The 27,805-nt window shown below is 35.6% G+C and overlaps 1 protein-coding gene across 7 annotated transcripts in view; it reads left to right on the top strand.

Annotated features, from left to right (window-relative positions):
• GALNT13 (polypeptide N-acetylgalactosaminyltransferase 13) overlaps positions 1–27,805 on the top strand; it is a 652,766-nt gene that overhangs the window by 404,451 nt on the left and 220,510 nt on the right. For all 7 annotated transcript variants that reach the window (XM_042243853.2, XM_042243852.2, XM_042243851.2 and 4 more), the window contains 3 exons: positions 14,910–15,076; positions 15,716–15,923; positions 19,316–19,486. In XM_042243853.2, coding sequence (XP_042099787.1) covers positions 14,910–15,076; positions 15,716–15,923; positions 19,316–19,486 — 546 coding nt within the window. The remainder of the gene's footprint in view (positions 1–14,909; positions 15,077–15,715; positions 15,924–19,315; positions 19,487–27,805) is intronic.

Below are 27,805 nucleotides of genomic sequence, written 5' to 3'. Positions count from 1 at the left end.
TCTAAATTTTATCTTAATAGATAATGAAGGTTGGTTTCTATTTGATTTCTTCATTTGTGTCATACATGAGACTCTGATCTTAATTTTGTTCTCATTCATGGATTTAAAATACTTTTGTAAAAATATATAGCATGGTGTTTAAGTTCTGTGATAGGGGAACAACACAATTATTTCCTAAAGCATTCCTTTAGTGTTAGAAATTTATGCCATTTGATTTCATGGAGTATTATTAAGTATAACACATATTTTATAAGTAAATATAGATGGGTATATAGATACAAAGTGCCTAATAGTAAAGAAAGCTAAAAATAAATGAAAACACTGTCTTAGCCAAAGTGAAAAAAATGAATTCTCACAAAGCTTCCATACTTTACTCCATATAGATAGGCTCTCCACATTGACCCCATTCAAATAAAGTACAATTACCTGTCTGATTTTCTGCCCCACTATTCATTCTATCCCCAGTTCTAAAGATACACTGCGCTTCTGAAAATAGAACTAATCCTCTCTGTAAATCAGGATATGTGAGATGTTTCAAGGCTTAGGGCACCCCTGTAGCATGGTCCATTGTGGGCACTGCACAGACACCCCCCTGAAGGAGTGAGTGGTGCAGTCTTCTAACGATGCTGTGCACCTCGGTGAGGGCTCTGTCTCACTGGAAGAAAGAGGGCCTCTTTCTGGGCACAAAAGCCTAATTTGCTTTTAAGTTTGTGGTGGCATGATTCCACTATCCAGGACTCACACATTTTTCTAACCACACAAAGCATAAACTAGTTGTGTCCCTAATTCTAGCTGAAAAATCTGTTTTACATTTTGCCTGATCCTGTTTATGACTTTCAATAACCACTTTGATCCTAAGATCTAGTTCCTATATTGTCCTATAATCCATAAACTGAGCACATTTCCTGTACTTGTGTATTAATATGTTTGGCACAATAAAGCAGAAAACTTTTTTTTTCTTTAATGAGAGTTCTTTTCTTTCTCTAAGCTTTGAGATATTGAGTTCTTCCAAATTTGAATTCATCCCCTAGATTTGATCATTGTTCCTTGATACTAGGTCCCATAAATATCACCAGTTTTCTGTTAGTATCTGTCTTCTGCTTGTTGCTGGGTGTCCCATGGCAATGCTTTCTCCCCTTGCCAGCACCTCACCTCTTGGCACAGAGTTTTGCCTGAAACAGTATGCATCATGATTCATTCTGCATATAGAGCCCCACTTCACCAATTGAACTTTCTTTTAACTCTATCTTTCCTCAAGAATGTTTTATAAATGTGTGTGTGTGTGTGTGTACTTGATAAGCAAATGAATATTTTAGATTCAGAGAATTATTTAGCTAGAAAGTCTCATTAGAAGAATACTGAGAAGAAAGGAATCTTTTCTGAGAACATTTCAAACCTCTTCTTGAAACAGTAGCTACAGTACCATAGAGAGTTTTCCTGTTCTGGGAGTTTAGGTGAGTGAGCAGTTGGATGTCCTGAGAGGAAATATGGTTTCATTGAGGAAGTGTGACTTGAGCCCCATGGTTAGTAATGTGTGTGAGCACTTCAGGGAAGACAGCAATCCAAATACAAGGAATTCTAGAGACTGAAAAAGATGAAGGCATGAGAGAGCTATGTTTCCTGAAGGAACTTTAAGATGTTCAATGTTGCTGAGGAGTTAAAGGCCATGTTAAGAAAATAAAGGTAATATATGTGATACTAAGCCAGGAAGAGCTTTTATAGAATTTAACATTAGACAATTAAGAGCCATCGAAATATTTGAATAAATAAATGCTTAGATTTGCATTCTGGTCTGCAATGAGAGGGATACACTTTTAGAGTCAAATGTCCCCTAAATGCACTGTATTGATTCCATGCAATAACTTAGAGAGAGGGTGATGATCATCTATGTAGACATAGTAGCAGCGAAGAATAAGAAAGATGCTGAAGGAGGACTCATGGGGATTGATGACTCATGATGTCAACATCATCATCATAATGTCAAAATCAGAGTCCCTGCCTGCCAGCCTGTGTGGTGGTTTTATTATCTCAGAGAAGTGACTTGAATGAGGCCGTAAATGAGGGCAAAAGTAAAGCTTGTTCCTGATTCCATGCACATTGAAATCAGTGTTATTTTCACTAGCAAATGTGAAAGTTTAAGCTTATAAAAGACAACACTGAGTGATTTTGTTGCAAAGTCACTTTAATCATAGTTATTGCATTCGAGAAACACATTTCAGACAACTCATAGTTAAGCACTTTCAGTAGCATGAAAGAATTATATTCAGAGCTCACAGAAAGAGAACAAGCTTCTAAATTCATGTTCCAAAACAACAAAGGTCATAAGGCCTACTTGAATGGTATTCTTTTGCTTTTAGGTACAGAGTTGAATTATAGTTCATTTCCAAAATTAAAGAGAATTCTATACAATAGAAAGAAAATAAAACTTTCTTGTACAATACTTATTTTTATGTACTGGAGAAAAAGAGATTGTTTAGCAACTATTAACATTCAAGTAACACCGGTAGGAGTATATAGTTGCCACTTATTTGGTAGAAATAGATCTAAAATAAGTTTTATTTTTTAATATAAATCAGATATAAACTTAGTGTACCCAATCTGTTAAAGTCAAGATAAGTTAGCTTCAACCCTAAAGAACAGTGTTTTCTAAGATTGATTCAGTTCCCTGGGGGACTTACTCTTTTGCGACTGCTTTCTCTTTCTCACAATCCAGTCCAGATACTATACCTGTCTTCTTTCTTAAATGAGAGACAAACTTATGTAATCACCAATGCAGTGCATTTATGAGTAGGGCAGATTTAATGGATGATAGAGGGGGAAGTGGGGTTGCATTATAACATTGTAATCAAATGTAGACATAGTGTTAGTTGCTCAGTCAAGTACAATTCTTTGCAATCCCATGGACTGTAACCCACCAGAATTCTCTGTCCATGGGATTTTCCAGTCAAGAATACTGGAGTTAGTAAGCTGTTTCCTTCTCCAGGGGATCTTCCTGACCCAAGGATCAAACTCAGTTCTCCTGCATTGCACGTGGATTCTTTACCACCTGAGTCACTGGGGAAGCCCTACTTTAGACATAAAGTGAAAGTGAAGTCGCTCAGTCACGTCCGACTCTTTGCAACCCTATAGACTGTAGCCTACCAGGCTTCTCCATCCATGGGATTTTCCAGGCAAGAATACTGGAGTGGGCTGCCATTTCCTTCTCCAGGAGATCTTCCCATCCAGGGATTGAACTGGGTCTGCCACACTGTATGCAGACACTTTTACCATCTGAGCCTCATCTTTAAAATCTCTTACAGTTATCACATCCTGAGGAAAGTCCACAGGTCACTTTAGCCTCTCATCATTTTACTTGCTCATTTCCTCTCCCCAGTTCCTGTTTAATCTTTGCTTTAATCTTTCCCACTTCAAGTGCCCATCTTCCTGGAGCAAAGGAAAGTTTTCGCTTACCTCATTCAAAGCAGTTACTGTTTTCCTTTGTTTTCTTGGAAGGCACACCTTCAGGCTCCTTGTCTGCTTCCACAAGTACCTTATCTAAGAATTCTACCTAACTGAAGGCAGTTTCTTCCCTAAGTGAAAAAGGGCCTTATCAAGAAAGAGGTACAATAGCAGATTTTTTTTTGGAATATAATCTCTTTACAATCTTGTATTTAACTCTTCATATCCCCTGGTAGAGGGCACTACAACTGACTCTGGAATTCTTGCCTGAAGAAGCCCATGAACAGAGAAGCTTGGCAGGTCGTGGTCCATAGGGTCACAAAGAATAGAACCCGACTGAAGCAATTTAGCATGCTCACATGCATTCTGAATATATGTTAAATACTCAGGGTGACCTTATACAGCCTTGAGGTATTCCTTTCCCAGTTTTGAACCAGTCTGTTCTGGTTCTAACTGGTGCCTCTTGTCCTGCATACAGATTTCTCAGGAGATGGGTAATGTGGTCTGGTATTCCCATCTCTTTAAAAATTTTCCACACATTGTTGTGATCCACACAGTCAAGGCTTTAGCATAGTCAATGAAGGAGGAATAGACAATTTTTTTAAAATTCTCTTGCTGCAGTCCATGGGGCTGCAAAGAGTCGGACACAACTTAAGGACTGAACAAAGAAAGTAACAACAACAAAAGCATTTGCCATCTACCTATGCTGCTGCAGTTGCTGGCTTTTAACACTTCTTAAGGGGAATTCAGAATGGAAAGTGAGGCACTCAGTGTTCCAGGGAAACTATTGACACAGGTCTTTAGATAGTTAGGGATTTTCAGTACCTGATTTCATGATCCTAATCCTTGTATCCCCTCATATCTAAAAAAGCATTAATTCCCTTCATGGTGACATCAACTCCTCATGAGGAGCAGAAAATCTTTTGTAAAATAAGTGCTTGATTGCGCTAAACTCCTCCTTCACAATATCTTACATATTGACCTTCCTCCACTACCTCTATGGAGCGGCCTCTCAGAACTATCTGAGGTGCTGTCTCCCAGGCTGCAGTCCTCCTTTGCCCCCAGTAAAACTTAACTTGCAACTCTCAGGTTGTGCATCTTTTTAGCTGAGAGTTGTTATCATTCGGTTGCTCAGTCATGGCCAACTCTTTACGACCCATGGACTGCAGCATGCCAGGCTTCCCTGTCATTCACCATCTCCTGGAGCTTGCTCAGACTCATAACCATTGAGTCAGTGATGCCATCCACGCATCTTGTCCTCTGTCATCCATGTCTCCTTCTGCCTTCAATCTTTCCTAGCATCAGGGTTTTCTCAAATGAGTCAGCTCTTTCCATCGGGTGGCCAAAGTATTGGAACTTTAGCTTCAGCATCTGTCCCTCCAAAGAATATTCAGGATTGATTTCCTTTAGAATTGATGGTTTGATCTTCTTGTAGTCCAAGGGACCCTCAAGAGTCTTCTCCAACACCACAGTTCAAAAGCATCAAGTCTTCGGCGTTCGGCCTTCTTTATGGTCTATCTCTCACATCCATACATGACTAATGGAAAAACCAGCTTTGACTATACAGACCATTGTCAGTAAAGTGATGTCTCTGTTTTTAATATGCTCTCTAGGTTTGTCATAGCTTTTCTTCCAAGGAGCAAGCATCTTTTAGTTTCATGGCTGCAGTCACCATATGTAGTGATTTTGGAGCCCCAAAATATAGTCTGTCACTGTTACCATTGTTTCCACACCTATTTGCCATGAAGTGATGGGACCAGATGCTATGATCTTAGTTTTCTGAATGTTGAGTTTTAAGCCAGCTTTTCACTCTCCTCTTTCACTTTCATCAAGAAGCTCTTTAGTTCCTCTCCACTTTCTGCCGTAAGGGTGGTGTCATCTGCATATCTGAGGTTATTGATATATTTCCTGGCAATCTTGATTCCAGCTTGTGCTTGATCCAGCCTAGCATTTCTCATGATGTACTCTGCATAGAAGTTAAATAAGCAGGGTGACAATATACAGCCTTGATGTACTCCTTTCCTAATTTGGAAGCAGTCCAGTGTTCCGTGTCCTGTTCTCACTGTTGTTCCTTGACCTGCATATACGTTCCTCAGGAGGCAGGTAAGGTGGTCTGGTATTCCCATCTCAAAGAATTTTCCACAGTTTTTGTGAACTACACTATCAGAGGCTTTAGTGTAGTCAGAGAAGCAGAAGTAGATGCTTTTCTGTATTTCTCTTGCTTTTCTATGATCCAGTGGATCAACAGCAATTTGATCTCTGGTTCCTCTAACTTTTCTAAATCCAGATTGTAGATATGGAATTTCTCAGTTCAGGTACTGTGAAGCCTAGCTTGAAGGATTTTGAGCATTATTACCTTGCTAACATGTAGCCGACATTAGTGTTGCCAAAATCTTTGCTCTATTTGCATTTGTGCCAAACAGAAATATGGAAATAGTCATGGAGGAGAAGGAAAGAGTGGCTTTATTACTTTGCTAGGTGAAGGCACAATATGCTCGTGCCTCAAGAACTGTGTCCCCTCCTTGGTGAGTAAGGTGAGGTTATATAGTCAGGCAGGGATATGCGATAAGGTTCAAGGGAGTAACATTCTCACGTGCTTTTTTTTCTTCTGGTAATTTTCCAAACTGGGGTTCTGTGCAGGGTCTTAGGGCTTAGGTCTTCTAATCCTGATGAGCCTCTCTGATCTACTTAATCTAGCCTCAGGTAGTTTTGTAGTCGATCCTCCTCTGATTAGTAACTGTTCTGCCCTTTGGGAGTCACTGAAGGTCGTGGAGACTGAAGTCTTACCTATGAGATGGTGAACAAAAAGGCCTCCAAACTCAAGAGACCCAGAGCAGTAATATGTACATATAGCAATACAACTCCTCAATTCTTCCCCTATCTTCTTCCCTGAATCTTCTTCCTCCTCTGTGTCCATTATTCTGTTCTCTACGTCTGCACTTCTATTCCTGCCCTAAAAATAGGTTCATCAGTACCATTTTTCTAGGATCAGTGTTTATGTGTTAATATATGATATTTGTTTTTCTCTTTCTAACTTAATGTAACTTAACATCAGATTTCCAGGGTTTGAAACCCATGTCTGTCACTTAGAAGCAAGTTACTTAACTGATGTTCAGATTGTCATTATCAAATGGGAGTAATTTGGAATCTTATAAGTATTATAGTTATAATTATTTTAATAATAATTATATGATTATCGCAAAGAGTTGGACATGACTGAGTGACTGAACTGAACTGATATAACATATAATTCTTAATTATTTTTATAAGAGTATTATGAAGAGTCCATAGAAGATCACCAGGATATCCACCACCTTAACAGACAGTTCTAGAAGTCTAGGAAAGGGAAGAAAATATAGATATTTATAAAGATTGGGAGTCTGGGTTTAAGTGGATTAAGACAGGTCTTTTAATGCAGGAATCTTATTGAGACTGGTTAGTGTCAACTAAAAAGATGCGCAAGTTGAGAGTTAAGTTTTATTTGGGGCAAAATGAGGACAGAAGCCTGGGAGACAGCATCTCAGATAGCTCTGAGAAGGGAAGGTCAATATATAAAGTTTTAGTGAAGGGGGAGTTCAATACCATTAAGCACTTATTTTGCAAAAGGTTTTTTGTTAGTCATGAGGATCTGATGTCACCATGAAGGGATTTAGTGCTTCTCTAGATATGAGGAGTTGCAAGGATTGAGATCATAAAATCTGTTCCTAAAAACATCCAACTATCTAAAGACCTATCCCATCAGATTCCCTGGAGCACAGAGTGCCTCACTCCACCCTGATCCCTCAGGGGTTGCTGAAGGTCAGTAGCTGTAGCAGCAAGGGGTTCAATCTCCGCAGAGGCAGATGGCAAACGCCTTTGTTGTTCAGTCATTGGCAACGCTCTTGGTAAGTGCCAGTTTGTAGTTGACATCAGTGTGCGATGTAGTAGTTTAATACTGGTGGGTATATTGAGGTAGTTTTGAGGTCAACTGATAAGCAAGCAGTCTCTCTATGTTATATATATTGTTCTGAGAAGACAACCAAACAACCTAGTCTCCTTAATAAGTGAATTTTTTGACCAATTAATTGTTTGAATAGTTTTATTTTCTGGTATTTTTTTGAAGCATGAAACGGTTTATAAGTTCATAGCCCTCTCTTAGTTCTGATATTTAACCTGTGTCATTGCAGATTTCAATTCATTGTCAAGGTCAAATGAGATGATCCAGAGAAAACATGTAGCACAATGTCTGCTATGTAATTAAGTGTTCAATGAATGTTTAATGCTTAGTACTTCTTTCTTATTATGATGGTTTTTCTTTTTTAAATCAGGGTTTGACTACAGGAGGAGATGGCCTAACCCTAGATGAGGAATGCAAGTTTTGATAATCAGATTCACTATGGGGTGAAGGAAGTATAGTGGGAGCTATTCCAGCTTTGGTAATAGGATGGAACACAAGCTAACAGACTTACCTCATGGATATTGAAGAGCAGGCAACAAGCAGAGATCTCAGCAGAAATTCACCTTTAGAGATCTTCTAGCAGAAAATAATAAGCAGAGGTTAAGGCAAGGGATCAGGAAGATTTAATAGCAGACAGCCACAGCCAGCCACCGAAATTTCAGATTACAACAACAAATGACTTTAAAGAACTAAAAGGGAAAGAGGCAGGACCTTTACTCCACACTGCTACAGTGGACAAAGAAGTAAAGCAGTTTTCAAGCCAGGATGGCCGAGGCACCAAACCTATTGAAACTGCATTGAAAGTGAAGAATAAAACAGATGTTTGGCATAGAAACTAAGAATAAAAGATGAGTTAACATGGCTGTGATCAGAATCCTATCAGCAGTAAAGCTGAGCCAAGTAATTTAATTATAAGACTTTACCTATAATATTTCATATATGTGTGTGTTAGTCACTCAGTCATATCCAGTTCTTTGTGATTCCATGGACTGTAGCCTGCCAGGCTCCTCTGCCCTTGGAATTCTCCAGGCAAGAATACTGGAGTGGGTTGCCATTACATTCTCCAAGGGATCTACCTTCCGGACCAAACCTGGGTCTCCTGCACTGCAGGCAGATTTTTTACCATCTGAGCCACCAGGGAAGCCCATCTCAGATATAGTGCTTTATAATATAAGAATATAATAAAAATTACATTCATAGAATTCCTTAATGATTTTATTCATTTCCTCAAAAACCCCAGAATATAGATATGGCAAGCAGTTTTACTCCAATTTAGGTGATGACAGAACTGAAACTTCAAGAGTTTTCTCACAGATCCTGAATGGCAAAATGAAGATGTAAACATAGAATTTCCAGACACAGAGCCTTCTCAAATATATCAAAATAGAATGATGCCACTTATGTTCAAGAGGAATGTGTTATATTAGAATGGCTTGTAGACCAATTTTCTTACATTCTTTCCCTTCCCTAACCCTAACTCACTTATTTGTCCTGGCTCTACAAGCTTGAAAATCAAAAATCAACTGAAAATATAAAAAAGATGTAGAAAACTTGGGATTCCTACACCTCTAGTACAGATTATAATAGTATAGAATTATGGATTGGGAAATCGATCTGCTGATTAATACAATAGCCTGCCTCGTCAAGTTTTCATTCATCAACATCTTATTAAAAATATTTTGTGACTTGCAGAATACTGCCTTCTGAAGAGACAGAGACAAATAAGATTAACCTCCTCTTTTTAAAAAATCCCCTAGTCTATTGTATTAGTTGTATTTATTGTGAAAGTGTATAATGAAGAAAATGATTGAGTCATATGTGAAGTGCAAGACTGCAGAAGGGGCTGAGTAGTCTTCTCTGGGATTAGGGAAGTAGAGAGAAAGAAACTCCCTGTTCCTCCTTTTTCCTGCATAGCACTCCCTACCCAGGGTCCTTATGGCATGCTTCATACAGAAACCGACAAGCAAAAGAGTCCTGGGGAAAAGTCCTGCTCGGTAACCCTCCTGCTATGCCCACCCCAATACATCAAAGAAAACAGGAGCAAGGAATGGATATGACAGCAAATAAGCCAAGGATGAATACAAGGTCTGTTCATGCTGTGTGCTAAGTCACTTCAGTCATGTCCGATTCTTTGCGACCCTATGGACTGTAGCCCTCCAGGCACCTCTGTCCGGGGATTCTCCAGGCAAGAACACTGAAGTGGTTTGCCATGCCCTCCTTCAAGGGACCTTCCCAAGCCAGGGGTCAATCCTGTGTCTCTGCAAGTTCTTTACCACTAGCACCACCTGGGGAGCCCAAGTCTACCTGAATTTAAAACAAAGGTGTTTGTGGCAAGTGTTTATCAATTTCCTTGGTGGTTCATATGGTAAAGAATCTGCCTGCAATGCAGGAGACCTGAGTTTGATCCCTAGATTGGGAAGATCCCCTGGAGAAGGGAATGGCTACCCACTCTAGTGTTCTACCTGGAGAATTCCATGGACAGAGGAGTCTAACTGGCTACATTCCACAGGATCAAAAAGAGCCAGATACACTTGAGTGACTAACAATTTGTAAAAAAATTTTTTAATGAGTGAAGTAATTATGACTTATAGGAACTTAACTTTTGGAAGGTTTAACACAATGTATATACAAAGAAACATATAGGATGCCTTGCAAAATTAAGTGCTTCATTTCACTTGAGGCTCCAAACTTTCAGTTATGAAAGAATCACTGTCCTGTTGCCCAGGCTTTTGTTGCATGGATGCATTGGAAAATGGTGAAATTTCTTTCTGTGAATATGAATGTTAAAGAATTGGGAAACATTGAAACCACCCATAATTCTGAAAGGTTCAATACAATTCCTACAGCTCTTAAAAATAAAAAGTATAGAGAGAACTTGTATTGTAAGTCTTCATTTTAAATTACTGTTATTAATCTTTGTTTGAGCCAGTTAAAAGTAGCCACTGACTCACTGAGCTGCATTTCAACAAGTCATGCAAACTACAATGTTGACAGCCTTTGTTTGGAGTCCTAAATGGATTGTGTCTAACTAAACCACTGTGTAATTATGGATCCTTTGTGATTTCACATTCTCATCTTATAGTCAATTTTTCTTTCTTTGATGTGGTGTGTTGTGTTCAGTAGCTTTTATGAAAACATCAATATAGCTTTGAAAAGGATAAAATCAAATTGTAACAATCTATGTTTCTCTAATGTGGACATAGCCAAGGGGAAAGATGGTAAATAGGAACACTATCTCACTATATTTCCATGTTCCACACAGAGGAAATGTGATTCTATCACCATATTCTCTCCAAAGAACAGTTGCATTTATTTCTCCTACATTTATAAGTCAACAGCTGATGCACAGAAAAATGGATAAGCATTAGTATATATCCAGATGACAGAGGAGATTTTAAATGAAGTAGAGAAGACTTTCTGACTCCAGTATTTATAGTGAAAGGAAATAGTGACTTATTTTAGTTCATATAAACATAGAAAAAGATACTAACCTTATATATCCTATTTTTAAATGTTGATGTAAGCAAAATATTGATGTATACATATCAATGGTTCTGTTAAATAAATTTGGTGACTCAGTTTTGGCTGCACATTCAAATGCCCAGGAGAGATTTCTTTTTAATCTTATTATCCATAGCCACACCCCAGACACCTAAATCAGAATCTCTGTGGCTAAAACCCACATACCAGTTGTTGTTTTTTTTGTTTTTCATGCTTATGGGATGATTCTGATGTGCAGCCAAGATTTAGAGTGACAGATAATTACAGAATTAAAAGGAAATAAACTTTTATTTTCTTTAAAGTATTATAGATTTAGAATGTCAAATATAGTGCAAATATGAAATTCTGCTAGGATAAAGCTTATGCTCTTGTTGGAATACCAGATTTCAGGAACTCAATTTGAGTATTGGGTATCAAATATCTTTCAAATTGATTAAAATTGCTATTACAGTCTGACACATTTACTCTCAAAGTTAATTACATATACATTGTGCTCTCACAATTATGTCAAAATTTCAATTCTATTTAGATATTTACATAAAAGAAAAATAATGTCTTCCAAAGACAGATTACTAGGAGTATTTGGTCCATATATACGTAATTTCAGTGATAGCTGACTTTCTATACTTAGTTTTAATAAAATGATCCTAGGGAATCTACTTCTTTTTTATAAACATATATATTTATAAATATATAAATTATTTTTTAAATGCATAGAAATTTTTTCAAATTTTCAGATACCTACAATATCATTTAAGATATATTATGGAGCAGAAATCATTACCATTACTAATATTATAAATCATAAATTATTTTATTAGCAATATCATTTATTACTTTATTATGCAGTGTATTGAAGTAGCTCTGTGACTTGAGATTTGTATCCTGTGAAATAAATATTTGAATTAGTCAACTTTGAAAAGTGAAAGTAAAAGTGTTAGTTGCTTGGTATGTCTGACTCTTTGTGACTCCATGGACTGTAGCCTGCCAGGCTTTATTATCAGTTATTTATTATGTCAACTCAGGGCCAGCAGAGTCCACATTGCCAGGAGTCTTACTAGAAATTCACAACCTTATTCCCATACCAGATCTACTGAATTAGAATCTGAATTTTGTCAAGATTTCCTTTGCTACTAAAAGTTTGCAAGCACAGTTTTACAGTACAAAGGAGGATACTCACAAGATGAAATTGTTCTGTATTAATATTTTGTTACTGAGATATATGCTAAATGTATGTCTCTCATCTGTTAAGCAATACAACCCTAAACTAGAGAAATCCCTTTAGAATAGATGAAAGAAATTTCAAAGCAACAAGAGACTAGTATGACTGATGTATAAGCAAGCTTAAAATATTGATAGGAATCTATGTCAAAATAAATTTGAGAGCTTTTTCTATAGGCTTTAGGTATTGAATAGATCCTATTCAAGATAACAAAGCATTTTATTATGGCTTGACAACATTTTTCTTTCCTAGTGGTGCATAAAATAATGATGTATTTTACCCTAGGTGACAAGAGGTTTGAAGAATTATAAGCAATAATTCCAGTTCATTGTATCATAAATCCGTTAAAAATTATAAAAATAAAAACCACTTGTTCATATATATTTGTATGCTTGAGTAACTGGATAAACAGACATAGAAAATGATTAATTTGTATAATAAGAATTATCCTATAAACTATGTTATTAAACAAAGTTTCTTTTGTGAAATAACTGTTTACATAGGAGAAAGAGGATGAATTAATAAAATATTAACCACATTTTATTTTATTTATGCTACATTAAATAATGACATAGTGGAAATTTTCTCTAAGCAAAATATTATAGCTGCATTATTAGTAAACTAGTTCATTATAATGTCACATATAATGAATATAAAATTAACATGAGTGGATTTTTTAACCACAAAAACAAGGCACGATGGAAATAAGTTGAGAAGCTGGATCTAAGTATCTGCTTTTATTTTTATATTATAAATGATTTATTTGAATAAATATCTTGTTCATTTTTCTTTATTAACATTTAGCATTAACATGCAAGAGGTTTAATTTAAAAGAAATGACTTATATACAAATGATAATAAGTAGCCTTCATAGACTATTATCCTTGGGTTGAACCAGTAGTTGCTGACTGTTGGATTGATTTCAGCCTGCTTTTTCAGTTTTACTTCTTTATTGATGATGACAATCATCTTTATGACTCATTTTGTTCAGCATGCTGAAAGTGAGGGGGTGTTTTGATGAGGCAGAAGAATGGAGGTTTGAGGAGAATCTTGGCAAGGACCTGTCTGACTTACCAAGACAGCTTTCTAAGTTTGTTTAATGATAAACTGCCTGGAAGACCAAGTCAAATGATGATGAGACATATATTAATAGAAATCACTTTAATCTTGCTACCAGAATGGGAAAAGATGACTATGAATCAACCTACCTCTTCTACCCTACATTTGAACTATTTTTATACGCAAAATGTCTTATATAGTGTGGATGCTTAATGAATGTTATTCAAATAAATATATACTGAAAAAATGGTTAGACATATGTACATTCTTTCCTGGCTATATTACAGAGCACTTCACCTAGGAGCTATTATTTTAGACTGTTTTAAAAAATAATTAAAGTCTCTGCAGGCATATAGTTGGTATTTATTTTATTACATGCCTTTGATGCCCACACTTTATTGGATTTTTTCACTCACCTGTGAAGGGGACTAATTTTAAAGATGCTAATTTTGTGTCAAGGATTAGGTCATTTATTGGTGGCAGGGTGTATCTGGTTCACTTTACTTTTAATTTTCTTGCTCTTCAGCTTATTTTACCAGGAAAAATAACATAAGGTGAATATACTTCTATTCCTGTCTGGATACCCAGTGACATTTTTGCAAAATACTCTATAATCACAATGATTTAACAATATGTGACAAAAATGTCTAAAAGTTGACAAGTGGATATGGCTGAGAGCCACCTGCACATTAAAACTGCAGTGACCACCGAGAACGTCTGCATGATGATGGTTTAGTCACCAAGTTGTACCCAGCTCTCTGTGACCCTATGGACTCTGTAGACCAGGCTCCTCTGTCCATGGGATTCTCCATGCAGGAACTCTGGAGTGGGTTGTCATTTCCTTCTCCGAACATCTCCATATTATTTATCAAAATGTACCTTACAAGTTTTATGGCATGAAAAGCAAAATCTGGACTTCTTTTAATTTATCAGCAAAATTGTTTTTTTTTTTTTTTTCAAAATACCAAGTTCTAAAATTAATAACAATTATGATGCAGGCTTTTACTTAACCGTGTGTTCCAGGGATCAACAGCATCTGAATCACCTGGAAACATTTTAAATCCTGTATATTCTCAGGCTGCACCCTAGATCTGCTAAACCAGAAACTGCAGGTTACCCAATCCCCAGGTGACACCTCCGTACATTCAAGAGATGTTTTGGAAGCCTATACCCTTTCGTCATCTCTGATTTTGTTGTTGGGTTTTTTTGTTGTTTTTTTTTTTTTTTTTAAGAATCTTTGAAATGTATCTTGACCCCAACATCTTTCCCTCAAAGTAGACATTAATTATGGCATAGTAATCTCAGTTTTAAAAGCTTCAAAGCCCTGTGAACATGTCTATTTATGTTCTCATGAATTTTTGAGTTATACAATAATTCTTTTTTCTAAACAAAGACAATTATATCTACTAAATGAATTCCTTTAGTAACTGGTCTTCTATTGATAGTCTCATAATGTTATTTTAGCTTTCTTAGACTTGTGTCCAAATCATGCCTTTTTGTTCCCTAGAGTTAATGTAAAATTTAAAAAAAAATAATAACTCAAATAATACTAGTAAGTATTCATTTAAATTTTCAAAGTGCCAAGTGAATGCTCACAACATATATAAAAAGGAAAATAATTTTAGATAACCATAAAGTGTTGTAATAAGGGACTTTTGAGTCTAATTTTGTGTCATAATGGATATTTTTATTACAGTGATAAGAAGGAAAAATGAACTTATTAGCTTGTCCTTCTTCTTTCCTTTCTTCCAGATGCAAGACAAAGGTCTACCCTGATGAACTTCCAAACACAAGTGTAGTCATTGTGTTTCATAACGAAGCTTGGAGCACTCTCCTCAGAACTGTTTACAGTGTTATAAATCGGTCCCCACACTATCTGCTCTCTGAGGTCATCTTGGTAGATGATGCCAGTGAAAGAGGTAAAATTATTTTTCTTGTATATACATTTTTTAATTATAGAGCTTTATTGTGTTCAAAAAGATAACAGGGTAATGATCCATATTTTCCTTGTAATTATACTAACCCTGAAACTACCTGTCAGATTTTTTCAGGATATCTAGTCAGTGCCACTCCACAAACAAGTAACTAATTCTTTCAGTTTATCTCATGATTCCATTTGGTTCTTACTAACCTAAGAAATCAGCCAAAATGACTTTCCTAAGTATTTCTCTTTTTTCCCAACTCAGTTGATCATATGACTGAACATTTATATGACACAGTGGGTATTTGGCTCTCTTTTTTTTATTGTAGGTAAAAGAAAAATAACATATTTAAGAAGACTGCAGTTGCCAATGTGGCCCAGTTTTTAAATTACAGTCTAGTATATTAACTTCCTAGTGTAGCCTTACCCTTGTCAGCTAAGTGATGAGTCATAATGAACTATACACTAATAGTGATGAAATCTCTGTATCTTTTTTTTTTTTTTTAACCTAATGCAAAGCATGTTGATAGGAGCTGACCATCACTTCTGTGTGTTGAATTTCCATCTAGGCAGTAGTTTCCCTTCTCTGTCTTAAAAGAGTTTCAAAACTTTATAAATTCTTAATTGCACCTTACAGATTTTCTCAAGTTAACATTAGAGAATTATGTGAAAAATTTAGAAGTGCCAGTAAAAATTATTAGAATGGAAGAGCGCTCTGGGTTAATACGTGCCCGCCTTCGAGGAGCAGCTGCTTCAAAAGGACAAGTCATAACTTTCCTGGATGCACACTGTGAATGCACATTAGGATGGCTAGAGCCCTTGCTGGCAAGAATAAAGGAGGACAGGTAAGAATTCATATGCTCTGTCTGTCTGGATTTTGCCTGAACTTGTTAGGACCATTATAGCTATCCCTCAAAACTTTTCTTCCCAAGCTGCTATTTTCAGAATGTTTATTTCCTAGCTTTTAAAAATGAAGTCCCCTTACTCCTTATTTAATTAAGATCTTGGTTTATTTATGCCAAACCTGAATATTTGATTAAGAAAGTCAAGCAATTCAAACAGTAAAGATCCTGAATATTCATTTTATAGGTGAAGGAAATTAGTCCAATCAGAAATAGTAGTATATTTTACAAAATATATTTTCAAAGCAGCTTTGTCTTCACAACCACTCTGTGAGGTAGATAATAAAGATACTCTTCTCTGTATCTGATGATAGTTAAATGGCTTGTCCTAGAAATTGTAAATGACGAGGACAACAATTTAGTTCTCCCCACTTCCAGAACAATCTTCTCTCTACCTAGTCACTGTTCTTAATCAAAGTCGAGTACAAAGCCACCTTGAAGATCTTACAAAACTTATATACACTCATGCACCCCACTGAAATGAAATCATGATTTAAAGAAAAGCACAGCTGTAAGAATGTTTATTTAAATAGCATTAAAAAAAATAAATAGTATTGCCATTCTGTATAGACATATAATGAAATCTGAAAAGTTCAAGAATGCTTTATAGAAATTAGAAACCCTCATGCTGCTGCTGCTGCTGCTAAGTCGCTTCAGTCATGTCGGACTCTGTACGACTCCATAGACGGCAGCCTACGAGGCTCCCCCGTACCTGGGATTCTCCAGGCATGAACACTGGAGTGGGTTGCCATTTCCTTCTCCAGTGCATGAAAATGAAAACTGAAAGTGAAGTCACTCACTCAGTCGTGTCTGACCCTCAGCGACTCCATGGACTGCAGCCTTCCAGCTCCTCTGTCCATGGAAGTTTCAAGGCAAGAGTACTGGAGTGGGGTGCCATTGCCTTCTCCATAGAAACACTCATAGATACCTACAATTCTTTCCCATGTGATCCTATGAAATTTAAATGGATTTCTTGCAGTTATTCATAACTATAGATGATAAATGAGTATCATTCCTAAGTACCTAATGAAGACAATTATGCCGATTGCTGTCTGAAATAATAGCAAAACATTGCATAGCACCTTGCTTGCCTAGTCGTTTCACCTACGGTAGAAAGGTCTACTTAGAATTGAAGTTTTTAATTAAGGCTCCAAGACAGGAGCTGCTTTGTGTGAGCTAGTGCAGCTCTATCACATAAACGGCATGATTTGGTATTTGCCAGGAAGATGGATGGAGGTTGTCAGTAAAATGAACCATAGCAGTTGAAGAAAGCAGTGGGAACCTTTTTGTCTACTGAGTGTAATATATGGGTAATAACATTTTTCCATTCTGTGTATTGTACAGTCGGCACAGGAGGGTAAGGCTGGCAAAGTAAAATGAACTTGGAACGTTTTAAATGCATTTCCTGGCAGCTTTTCATACATTATGCTTTTAAAAACATGTGTTTCATATTCAACTTAGTGAGATTATAATATTGCTTCACTATGGTCATGAATAGATCATTTATTTTTTAATCTAACAACATATTTAGATTGTATTGGCATATAATGAGCTCTAATGTTTTATCTTGCTTATATGTTCTAAAGTTGCCATAACTAGATAATAAAGTTCTATTGGAGGTTATTAGATCTAATGTCATCTCCCTATAATTTAAATGATTACATTTAATGAAGAAAGAAAGATATTGTTTTTATAAGGACCAGGGTTACCAAGAAGCTTTTCCAAGGCTAGGTGAAACCTTTTAAGTTTTTTTTTTTTAAGATTCATTTGTTTATTTTTATGGCTGTACTGGATCTTTGCTGCTGTGCAAGGGCTTTCTCTAGTTGTGGCAAGCTACTCTCTAGTTGCTGTGTGTAGGCCTCTCATTTCATTGGTTTCTCTTGTTGCGGAGCACAGGCTCTAGGCATGTGGGGTTCAGTAGTCACAGTGTGTGGGCTCAAAGTTATGGCTCCAGGGCTCTAGAGTGCGACTCAGTAGCTGTGGTGCACAACAGGCATAGTTGGCCCATGGCATCTGGGATCCTCCCAGACCAGTAATCAAACCTGTGTCTGTGGCATTGGCAGGTGAATTCTTCACTACTGAGTCACCAGGAAAGTTTGAAACCTTTTAATTTCAGAGTCCTGTCTAGACATTGGTCATAGTGTGGCATATAAAACCTATTAGAAATTGAACATTGGTGATACAGGTGTTGCAAAACCAGAATAAATAATGGACAACATTTCCTTGTTTTCCATATCTGTGGGTGATTCTAGAGCATATTTGTGTATTCACTTTCTATCTTATATGAAAAGCAAGCTCTACTTTTGGAATTAGCTATAAACAAGGCCCAGTTATTTAAACATTTACTTTGGAGATGACAGATGGTTGACACCATAATAAAACCTACAGGCTTGGAATAGAGGTAGACTAGAGAAAGTGCAACATGGATGAAAAGAATACCTAATGACCTCCTATGGTGCAAAGTTCCTCATCCTAAAAAGCCACTATCAGGAATATCAAATCTATGTGTGTACAACTTAATCATGTTGCTATACAAAGTGATATATATATAGTATAAATTAGCAAAACTGTCAATCAACTTTAATTCAGTAAAATAAATTAAAAAAGAAAAGAATACCAAATCTCCTGGTTCTTCCTCTTACTTTAAGAAAAAATGGATCATAAAACTCCAGAGACTGAAGTTGCTTATCTTTTCCTATTTTAAAACATGCAGATTTTTAGTGTAAACTGCTGTCTAAGATGATTCACTCAGAAATTGTCATGAACCTAATATCTTTCATAGGAAATATTTACTTATACTGATGATCATGATTTTTATTGTTGCTTCTCTTTGTGGGTTTTCATTTGTTTGTTTTTCCATGAACATTTCCTTTGAGCTATCTCTTTAATCTAAACTATCACCTTTGAGAGTCAACCTACCAGATTGAATTTGCTATTATTCATCCTTCACTCCCTGCACACTGTTGCTTTTCAGTGGGCTATAGCTGAAATGCTGCATAATATCAAAGCAGTCTACTAATCATGCTGTGGGGAGAGGTTTAATGAAAAATAGGCCATGTTCATCCTGCTGAGTTAGTACTTAGAATGCATTTGGAAATTAGCTTGAGGATCAATTAGTATATTTGATTAGATTATATATGATAGAATAAAAGTAGACTGAAGTCAGATGTAGTAAAAGGAAGTAATTCCATGGAGAAAAGGATAACATAACAATAAAGGCAAATTAAAGTCACAAAATAATTAAGTTTCAATGTATCAGCTATGTGATATTTTAAAAAGCTAATGAAACATTTTAACTATAATTTTTACACCAGCTGATTTTAATTTTTCTGCAGGAAGACAGTTGTATGTCCCATCATTGATGTGATTAGTGATGACACCTTTGAATACATGGCTGGGTCGGACATGACTTATGGGGGTTTTAACTGGAAACTGAATTTCCGTTGGTATCCTGTTCCCCAAAGAGAAATGGATAGAAGGAAAGGAGACAGAACATTACCTGTCAGGTATGTGGAGCATATCTTCCAAAGCATAGCATGTGTATTCCTATAACAATTAAGGAATATTATATACCTATATATTCATTCTTTAGGCTTTCCAAGACATCTACTTTTTATTCATATACATATATGTATTATCATGAGCATGATCATCCTAGAATCAATGGAAATATTAATTCTAGTTTAAGTCAGCACTGACAAATTTAAGTATTTGCAGGGTACCAATTCTTTTTTAAACTTTGTATATTCTTATGTTCAAAGTATATGTACTGTTAATTTTTATGTAACAAACATGTATTAGCTTTGATACTTCAGGTATAGATATATACCTACCTAAATGTAGCTATTAACTGGGGTATGCTCAAAATTGAACTAACCAAAAATGTTTTGGTAAATGTTTTAAATTTTCCAACCTTAAAGAGCTACTTTCCCTATAGATACAATAAAAGATTCATTTGGAAAATTATAATGTATTAACAATTGTGAAACTTTTTTCCAAATTATTTTAAGAGTCTGCTTAATTTGAAATAATTACACTTAAAATAGGTATGTCCTTAATTGAGAATATACACATATACACCTGTAGGTATATATGTATACCTATCAGATACATCTTCAGTTTTCTAGGCAAGCATTATCACCTTCTTATTTTAACTTATTGTTGTATACCTCTTCCTGCAACTAAAAATGATTCTCTGAACAATACTTGGGGAGGAAGTTCACTAGTTTAGCTCTTTAAGATGAATTTGGCAAATCATCATTTGATTGGAAAGATAGGCTTTTCCAGTGGTTCAGTGGTAAAGAATTTGCCTACAGTGCAGGAGATATAAGGGACATGGGTTCACACCTGGGTGGGGAACATCCTCTGGAGAAGGAAATGGCAACCCACTCCAGTATTCTTGTCTGGAAAATTCCACGGCAGAGGATCCTGGAGGGCTACAGCAGAGGGTTGCAAAGAGTCGGACACAGCTGAGCACATACACACAGATGACCAAAAGAAAGAGAGAGAATAGAGAAATACCCTAATGTTTTAAACCAATATATATATTAAACCCATTATCTAAACAAGAATGTCTCCTAACCTACTGAGAGAATGGCTTATCCATTGTTAAGACTAATTATATAATGAATTATTTGAAGCTAGCTCAAAAAATAAAAACAGCTAATAGAAGAGAAGAGCTCTAACTGCTTCTTATTGAACCATTAAATATTGGGACTGTTAACCCTCTTGAGATATTAATTACATCAAAGAAAAAAGTAAAAAGTATTTCCAAACAGTTGCATAAGGATGTGAAATTATTATGTCAATATGTAGAGTATAATTTAGTAGTCCTTAAGGCTTGCTATCATCTTCACATTCACCACGTCTTATTGATCCTTGGCTTTAACAACTTCAAGGAATACAGTGGCTCATATTACCATTGTTTATTTAGAAATTCTATTTCCCTAGATCATAGCTTTATTTATTGTTAGATGATTTCTCAGCTTCGGATCCCAAGTGGAAATTATCAAAGTACTTGACCAGTACACTCAAATAGAGATAGTGTGTTTATTTATTTGAGAATGAAGTGTAGAAGAATGCATGTGAGTACTTATTTTTTAACATGTTGGCAAAAGTTCTGCTTTATTTAATTATTTTCTCCCAAATTCAGAACATACATAATTAAGAGGTAGTCGTTATTCATGCTAAGAAACTGCCAGTCTTATTCATAAAATTAAAGATCTACAGAGAAATCAACCATTATTTCTCATCTTTATCTGAAACAAAAGAGGAAACATCTAAATTGCTATGTTTTAATCACAACTTATGTGATTTTATTATAATAACCTGGAGCAATGATGGAATCTGATTATGTTTATTTGTTTGCCTCAGTAATTGCATAGTATTTTCACCACAAAGGGAAAGTATTTCAGTGCTGAGGAAGCTAAAGCAAGGGAAACAGACAACTCACGCTTAGCTGAAGTTTCTAGATTTTTATGGCAAAAGGTTAATTAATTCACAGGCTGTGTTGTAACAGCCTGCAGGTAATTTTCATCAGCATAGCTGTAATGTGAACTTTCTCTGTACTTATAATCTATTACTTGAAGGTGTGATCATTTTTCTCACATTCATATAAACAGATAAATCATCTTAAGTGTTAAAGACACTTTTTTTTCTACTTGATTAACAGAATTCTGCATAGCTAAAGTGATTAAAATGAGGTTGAAATTTTGGTTTTCTTAGCAGAATGCTGCATTTAAAATGTCAGTTATGACAGAACTTTCTAGGGACTATAATTGGCTAGTTAGTCATCATTTAGAAATACAATCACACATCTGCATACACAGAAAAACAACTTGAACTTGTAACCTAACCTTAGTTATATTGCATTTAAAGTTTATGATGGTTATATTTATTATTCTATTGTCAACCTCTGGTCTTTGATATTTTCTTTTTGATAATAAATGGAGTTCGTGAAATGCTTGGCATTTGTGAAGAAGTTATGAGTGTAGAATAATAGCATACATAATCCAGCTTTGTTCTTTCTATTTAGTTTTCTGTAATCAGTAAACTGTCCTTGACATTTTAGTAATCAAATTATATGACTTTTCAGAAATATCTCAACTATATGTGCAACAATATAGTAATCAAATTATTAAATCAGAGGTCATTAACCACAGCTTGTGTGTCAAATATGCTCTATAGATGTGTTTTCTTTGGCCTGTATAATGTTCGGCATTTATTAAAATTGCCAGTGTTTTAAAAATGAGATATTTAAAATAAAAATCTAAATTTCAAGCTATTCTTTAGAAATAAGAAGATTTTGCTACCATGGTCCAGTGTTTCTACTTGGCATAAACAGGAGGAATTGAGTAAAAGCTGCCCATGTAGAAATATCATGAAAGTTTAGCTCAATTCGCCAGTTACTTTTTTAACGTGTGTCTCCCTGATTCTGAGGCTGAGGATCAACTGCCATTTTTCATTCTTGCACTTGGAGAAATGTTTCTCTGGATCTGTGTCCCAATCACAGGTGAGAGAAGTATGCTTATTGCAACTAATTGACTTCACATATTTTTACTTCCATGGCTATAATCTTTTAAAGGGCTTCCTTGATGGCTCAGACGGTAAAGAATTTGCCTACAATGTAGGAGACCTGGGTTCTATCTCTAGGTTTGAAAGATCCCCTGGAGGAGGGCATGGCAACCCACTCCAGTATTCTAGCCTGGAGAATCCCCATGGACAGAGGAGCCTGGCGGGCTACAGTCCATGGGGTCACAGAGTCAGACATGACTGAGCAACTAAGCACAGCACAAATTTTAAATCATTTATAATCTTTGATTTAGAGGCTACTGCCTGAAAAATGGCTGAGTTTGAAACTCATCGAACACACAAGCCCTGCTCAGTGTCTGGCATCAGCCATAAGTCTACTGGATCAGGAAAAGGCCAGCACAAGTGGAGAGAGTGGAGGTACAGGATTTAAACAAAGTCAGCTGATAAGAGAGATGTGTGCTTCTGAAAAAGAACCTGACTCTTAAATCTTATTGATTGTGTTTATCTCTTAAATATGCCCTGCAAGTAACCCTAAATAAATAGTTATAAAGATATTAGTTTCTACTTTAATTTCTCACTGATTAAAATAGATTACTTAATTAAAAGTCTACAGGGTTATTTATCAAGTCTATTTATCTTTCCCCTTTGTGTCTTACTTTATGGACTTTTTTTCACATTTTTTCATTATTAATATTCTTAGTATGACTCCATTCTTACCTTGAGTACCATGTTCAATCTTTTTCTCAAGCAAAACAAGAGTTCTAGATTGTCTTCTAATCCATGCTAGCATAATATTGAATGAATGAAGCATAAATGCCATTATGAGTTTTTAATTTCTGACACATTTGACTTTGTCCATTTTTGTTAACACTTGTCTAATCTCATACATGTATTTGTCTCTCAATTGAAATTAGGAATTTATAAAGAAAATCAAATAAATTAAACAATAGTATTAATAACAACTTGGGTTACAATTATTATGAATAACTCATAGTGTTCATATATATTATTTCCTGTGTCCTTCTAATATGATATGACAGAAGGAGCATTGAAGTTGGCTTTGGAGGATCTGAGTTTTATTTCAAGCTCCTCATATTAAGAATTTACCATTTCTTCCTAACACTGAAATGGAAAATTATCCTCCTTGCTTTGCTTTTAACTTGTGAAATGCTGTAAAACATTACATGAAATTTGAGACTATTTTAAAGGTAATTTTAACTTTATTTCTGATAATATAAGTAGAAGATACATGGATTGAAAAATAAATGTGAAAAATATCTGTATTTTTAAGCAGAACACCAGTGAGCCAGTTCTTTAGTATTTTGTTATATTTACTTCCAGCGCATTTCTTTCCAAGTACATTCATCCACAGTTTAAAAGTTGGTATATCAACTAAGTATCTTTCTATGCCATTAAACATTTTCACAAATAAAAATTTTAATGGTTGGTAATATCTAAATTATTTACTAAGCTCTTTTTCAATTTTTGATAGTCAAAGTCAACCTGAGAGTTTCTCTTTATTTTTTTGCCATTTGCATCTGTGATCTACAGTTTTTGCATATAATATAGTCTCTTTAGAATTATTCATTAAAGCAATATGAAATTTGTTTTACTATCCTGATACCTTTTGCCAGTTTGATTTCCCACTCCCCCCAAAAAAATCATTGACTCCAATTTATCAGGAAGTATAATAAGTGAAATATACTTATTATGTAAAATCTGAGACAATATTTGTTATTATATAGTAGCAACTCGTGATATATTTCTTAGTTTTTAGCTATCAGACTTTATTTTCCTCAGTCCAGTGAAAATTGCACTTTTAAATTGGATAAAAGAAACAGAGATAATGCCTGTGAGACACCTCTTTAAAATAAGAGATGCTAAAGAAACAGCACAGAGAAAGTGAAGTTTGTGCATAGAGTAGATTTCAAAAGAGTTGGCTTAAGAATGTTCAACAGTTCAACATGCATACCTACTTGTACTGAAATCTAATATATGTTGATTTTGAGAAAAAATATTCTACCCCAGGTGGAATCTTTATATTCTTTGGAGAAAATAGCACCTTTATAGTATATTACTTCCTAATGGTTTAGGGGATAATTTGCCAGACTTTCCTAGCAATCTGTTGAAATGAGATGGAAACAAGACTAGTACAGAAAGTTTACATGGTGATAAATAAACTATCATATTTAGATACTGAGTAATTAACAAAAACATTTTAAAACTTCTGGCCCCATTTTTATTCTGACCCATCTGAAGCATTAAATGAAAAAAAAATTACACCATTTACCATATATCCTCTTTGGAAGTTTAGAGTTTTATCAGGTACTGAGGATTATGAAAAGGATTTACGAAAAGAAAAAAAAACTGTTCCTTCTTTGGGACTATAGGTCTTTCAGTTCAGTTCAGTCTCTCAGTCACGTCAGACTCTTTGCAACCCCTTGAATCGCAGCACGCCAGGCCTCCCTGTCCATCACCAACTCCCGGAGTTCACTCAGACTCACGTCCATCGAGTCAGAGATGCCATCCAGCAGTCTCATCCTCTGTCGTCCCCTTCTCCTCCTGCCCCTAATCCCTCCCAGCATCAGAGTCTTTTCCAATGAGTCAACTCTTCGCATGAGGTGGCCAAAGTACTGGAGCTTCAGCTTTAGCATCATTCCTTCTGAAGAAATCCCAGGGCTGATCTCCTTCAGAATGGACTGGTTGGAATCTCCTTGCAGTCCAAGGGACTCTCAAGAGTCTTCTCCAACACCACAGTTAAAAGCGTCAATTCTTCGGCGCTCAGCCTTCTTCACAGTCCAACTCTCACATTCATACATGACCACAGGAAAAACCATAGCCTTGACTAGACGGACCTTAGTCGGCAAAGTAATGTCTCTGCTTTTGAAGCACAGGTTAATGTATTTGATTCTAGTACTTCTTGATAAATGGATTCTTTGGCAGAAAAACAAGCCATTTGTCCCTGTTGGGCAGAACTTTAATTTTTTTCTTATCCTTTAAATATAGCTTTGAAATTATCTGTGTTTCATAGACTGCAGGATCTGAACAAGCTTCCTGCTCAGAGCCTAAGTTGGCATAACTCTTAAAGTAACAGTTTCTTCTGTACCAAAAGCTGCATCTTCTCAAACATATGTTCAAATCAGTGTTGTGGTGTGCAATATTCCACTAAACTTCCCGCTTTTTTCTATCCAAAAACCTTTAATTACATTCAACATGCAATTATTCATTACTTACTAAAGAATAGTTTATGCCTTTGCTTATTTTCTTTCTCTTCTTCTTCTTTTTTTATATTGAGTATAGTTGACAGAATACAGACGGAAGGAGAGAAACTCACAGTATCTAAATTTTCTTTAGTTTCTAAACATTCACAGTGGTTAACCAATTGAAGTCATTATTTTTTTTATGACTTGAACAAAATCAAACTTATGGAACTATTTCAGCTATTTGCCTCACATTTCTATAAATAAAATACTTATGTTTTTCATCTCTCTTTATCATGCTTTATAATATGTGAGAAATATTATTAATGCAGAGCCAAAAGTGATTGTCTAGATACTGTGTAATTTGACCACTGCAAATAACAGCCGAAAGCTGAGCTATAGTCTCACAAATCTTCTTCAGACTTTTCTCCAGAGACCCTGGTTATTTGCCAAGTAAGATTAAATAGAATCCTAGTATATCAAAGGATTAGTGAGAAGAAGTGATGTTTCAATAACTTTAAAAGAAATTGCTTTGAAGAGCAGTACTAACATTCACAGAAAAACATGGTACATTAATTTGGAGCTTGCAATCAGGAAAAGACTTTCAAATTAGCTATATCAAATATTTTGTTGTGTGAGTTATATGGATAACTGGAAGCTGGTTAGATGGAGAGATAGATGATTGATATATAGAAGGAATTTTTTTTCTCAACTGGACCATCAACTACTTGGGGGTCCCTGAACAAGATATTTAAATACACTGCAGTTTAATTTGGTTGATCAAATCTGTAGGGATTTTAAAGCCCTAAACTATTACACTTCTAATAAAAATTGATTAGAGTCTGAAAATAAGATAAAGCTGATTATTATCTTGACAAACAGATGTTTTCCTCTTCTTCATTAAAACTAAAATTTAAGTGTACAGTACTTGCTTAGTGCTGATACTGTTCTGAGTACCACATACATTAATGCATATCCCCAACTTATAGATGATCAAATTAAAGTACAGAAAAGGGACTTGCTGAAGGTCACATGGTGGAATTGAGCTTCAAGTCTAGTCAGTGCAGATACGAAGTCCACACTCCTAAAACTAACTAGCTTCATCTTAGAGTCTCTTTACTGTGTAACTTCTTTTCATACACATGGTGGTTATACCAGCCCAGTGTAAAATACAGCCTATATCGTGTTATTGCTGAAAATGCATCATTCTACTTTAGCATTACTGAATAATCAAATGTATTATATCACAATTTCTTATGCTTTATGAAGTTCTGATGAAAATCTTCAGCATTTTTCCTTACTGTGTGTTGTTATAAAGCTTTATATCTTTATTTCTAAAATACTATCAAACTCAATCCCCAAAATTCTTACTAGATGATAAGGTCTTTAAATATTCTGGAATTCATGAAGCCATCTTTATTATCAATTTAGCAGATGTAAGCAAAGAATTTTCTTTTTTTTTTTCACAGTTTCAGAAATACAGCTGCAGGTAACTTTGACTTACAGTATGGACACAGGGATACATATTCTTTCTTGTTTATTTCACTTATTCAATAAATGTCTATTACTATTAAACCAATATATTAACTGTACTTATAGAAGTGGTAAGATGTTTATAGTAATAAATGTAATACTCAATAAGAAGTGACAATTGCCTCAAGAGAAACAGTGCTATAGCGCAAGGAAGAAGGGAAAGATGACAGCCAGATAGGAGGGAAGAGGTTTGTACCAAAGCCAGCCTGTATGGACTACATAAGTTTTACATTGACCTGGAGCAGGTTTAAACATTTAAGGGGACTTTACAAAGGAAGATTTAAGTGGCAAATGGATGAACAGATGTACTAAGGTTTGAAAGTGTGAAGCATTTACTGCAAATAGCTAAACTTTTTGCATATGTACATGTTTAGTTGCTTCAGTCATGTCCAACTCTTTGTGACTCATGGATTGTATCCCCCCAGGTTTCTTTGTCCATGGGTTTTTCCAGGCAAGGATACTAGAATGGGATGCATGCCCTCCTCCAGGGGATCTTCCTGATCCAGAGATCAATTGAACCCATGTCTCCTGTATCTCTTGCTTTGGCAGGCAGGTTCTTTA

This window comes from Ovis aries, chromosome 2, assembly GCF_016772045.2.
Source record: "Ovis aries strain OAR_USU_Benz2616 breed Rambouillet chromosome 2, ARS-UI_Ramb_v3.0, whole genome shotgun sequence".
Classification (NCBI taxonomy): domain Eukaryota; kingdom Metazoa; phylum Chordata; class Mammalia; order Artiodactyla; family Bovidae; genus Ovis; species Ovis aries.
The sequence above is the reverse complement of the archived record's forward strand: the minus strand, read 5'-3'. Positions and strand labels throughout refer to the sequence as shown.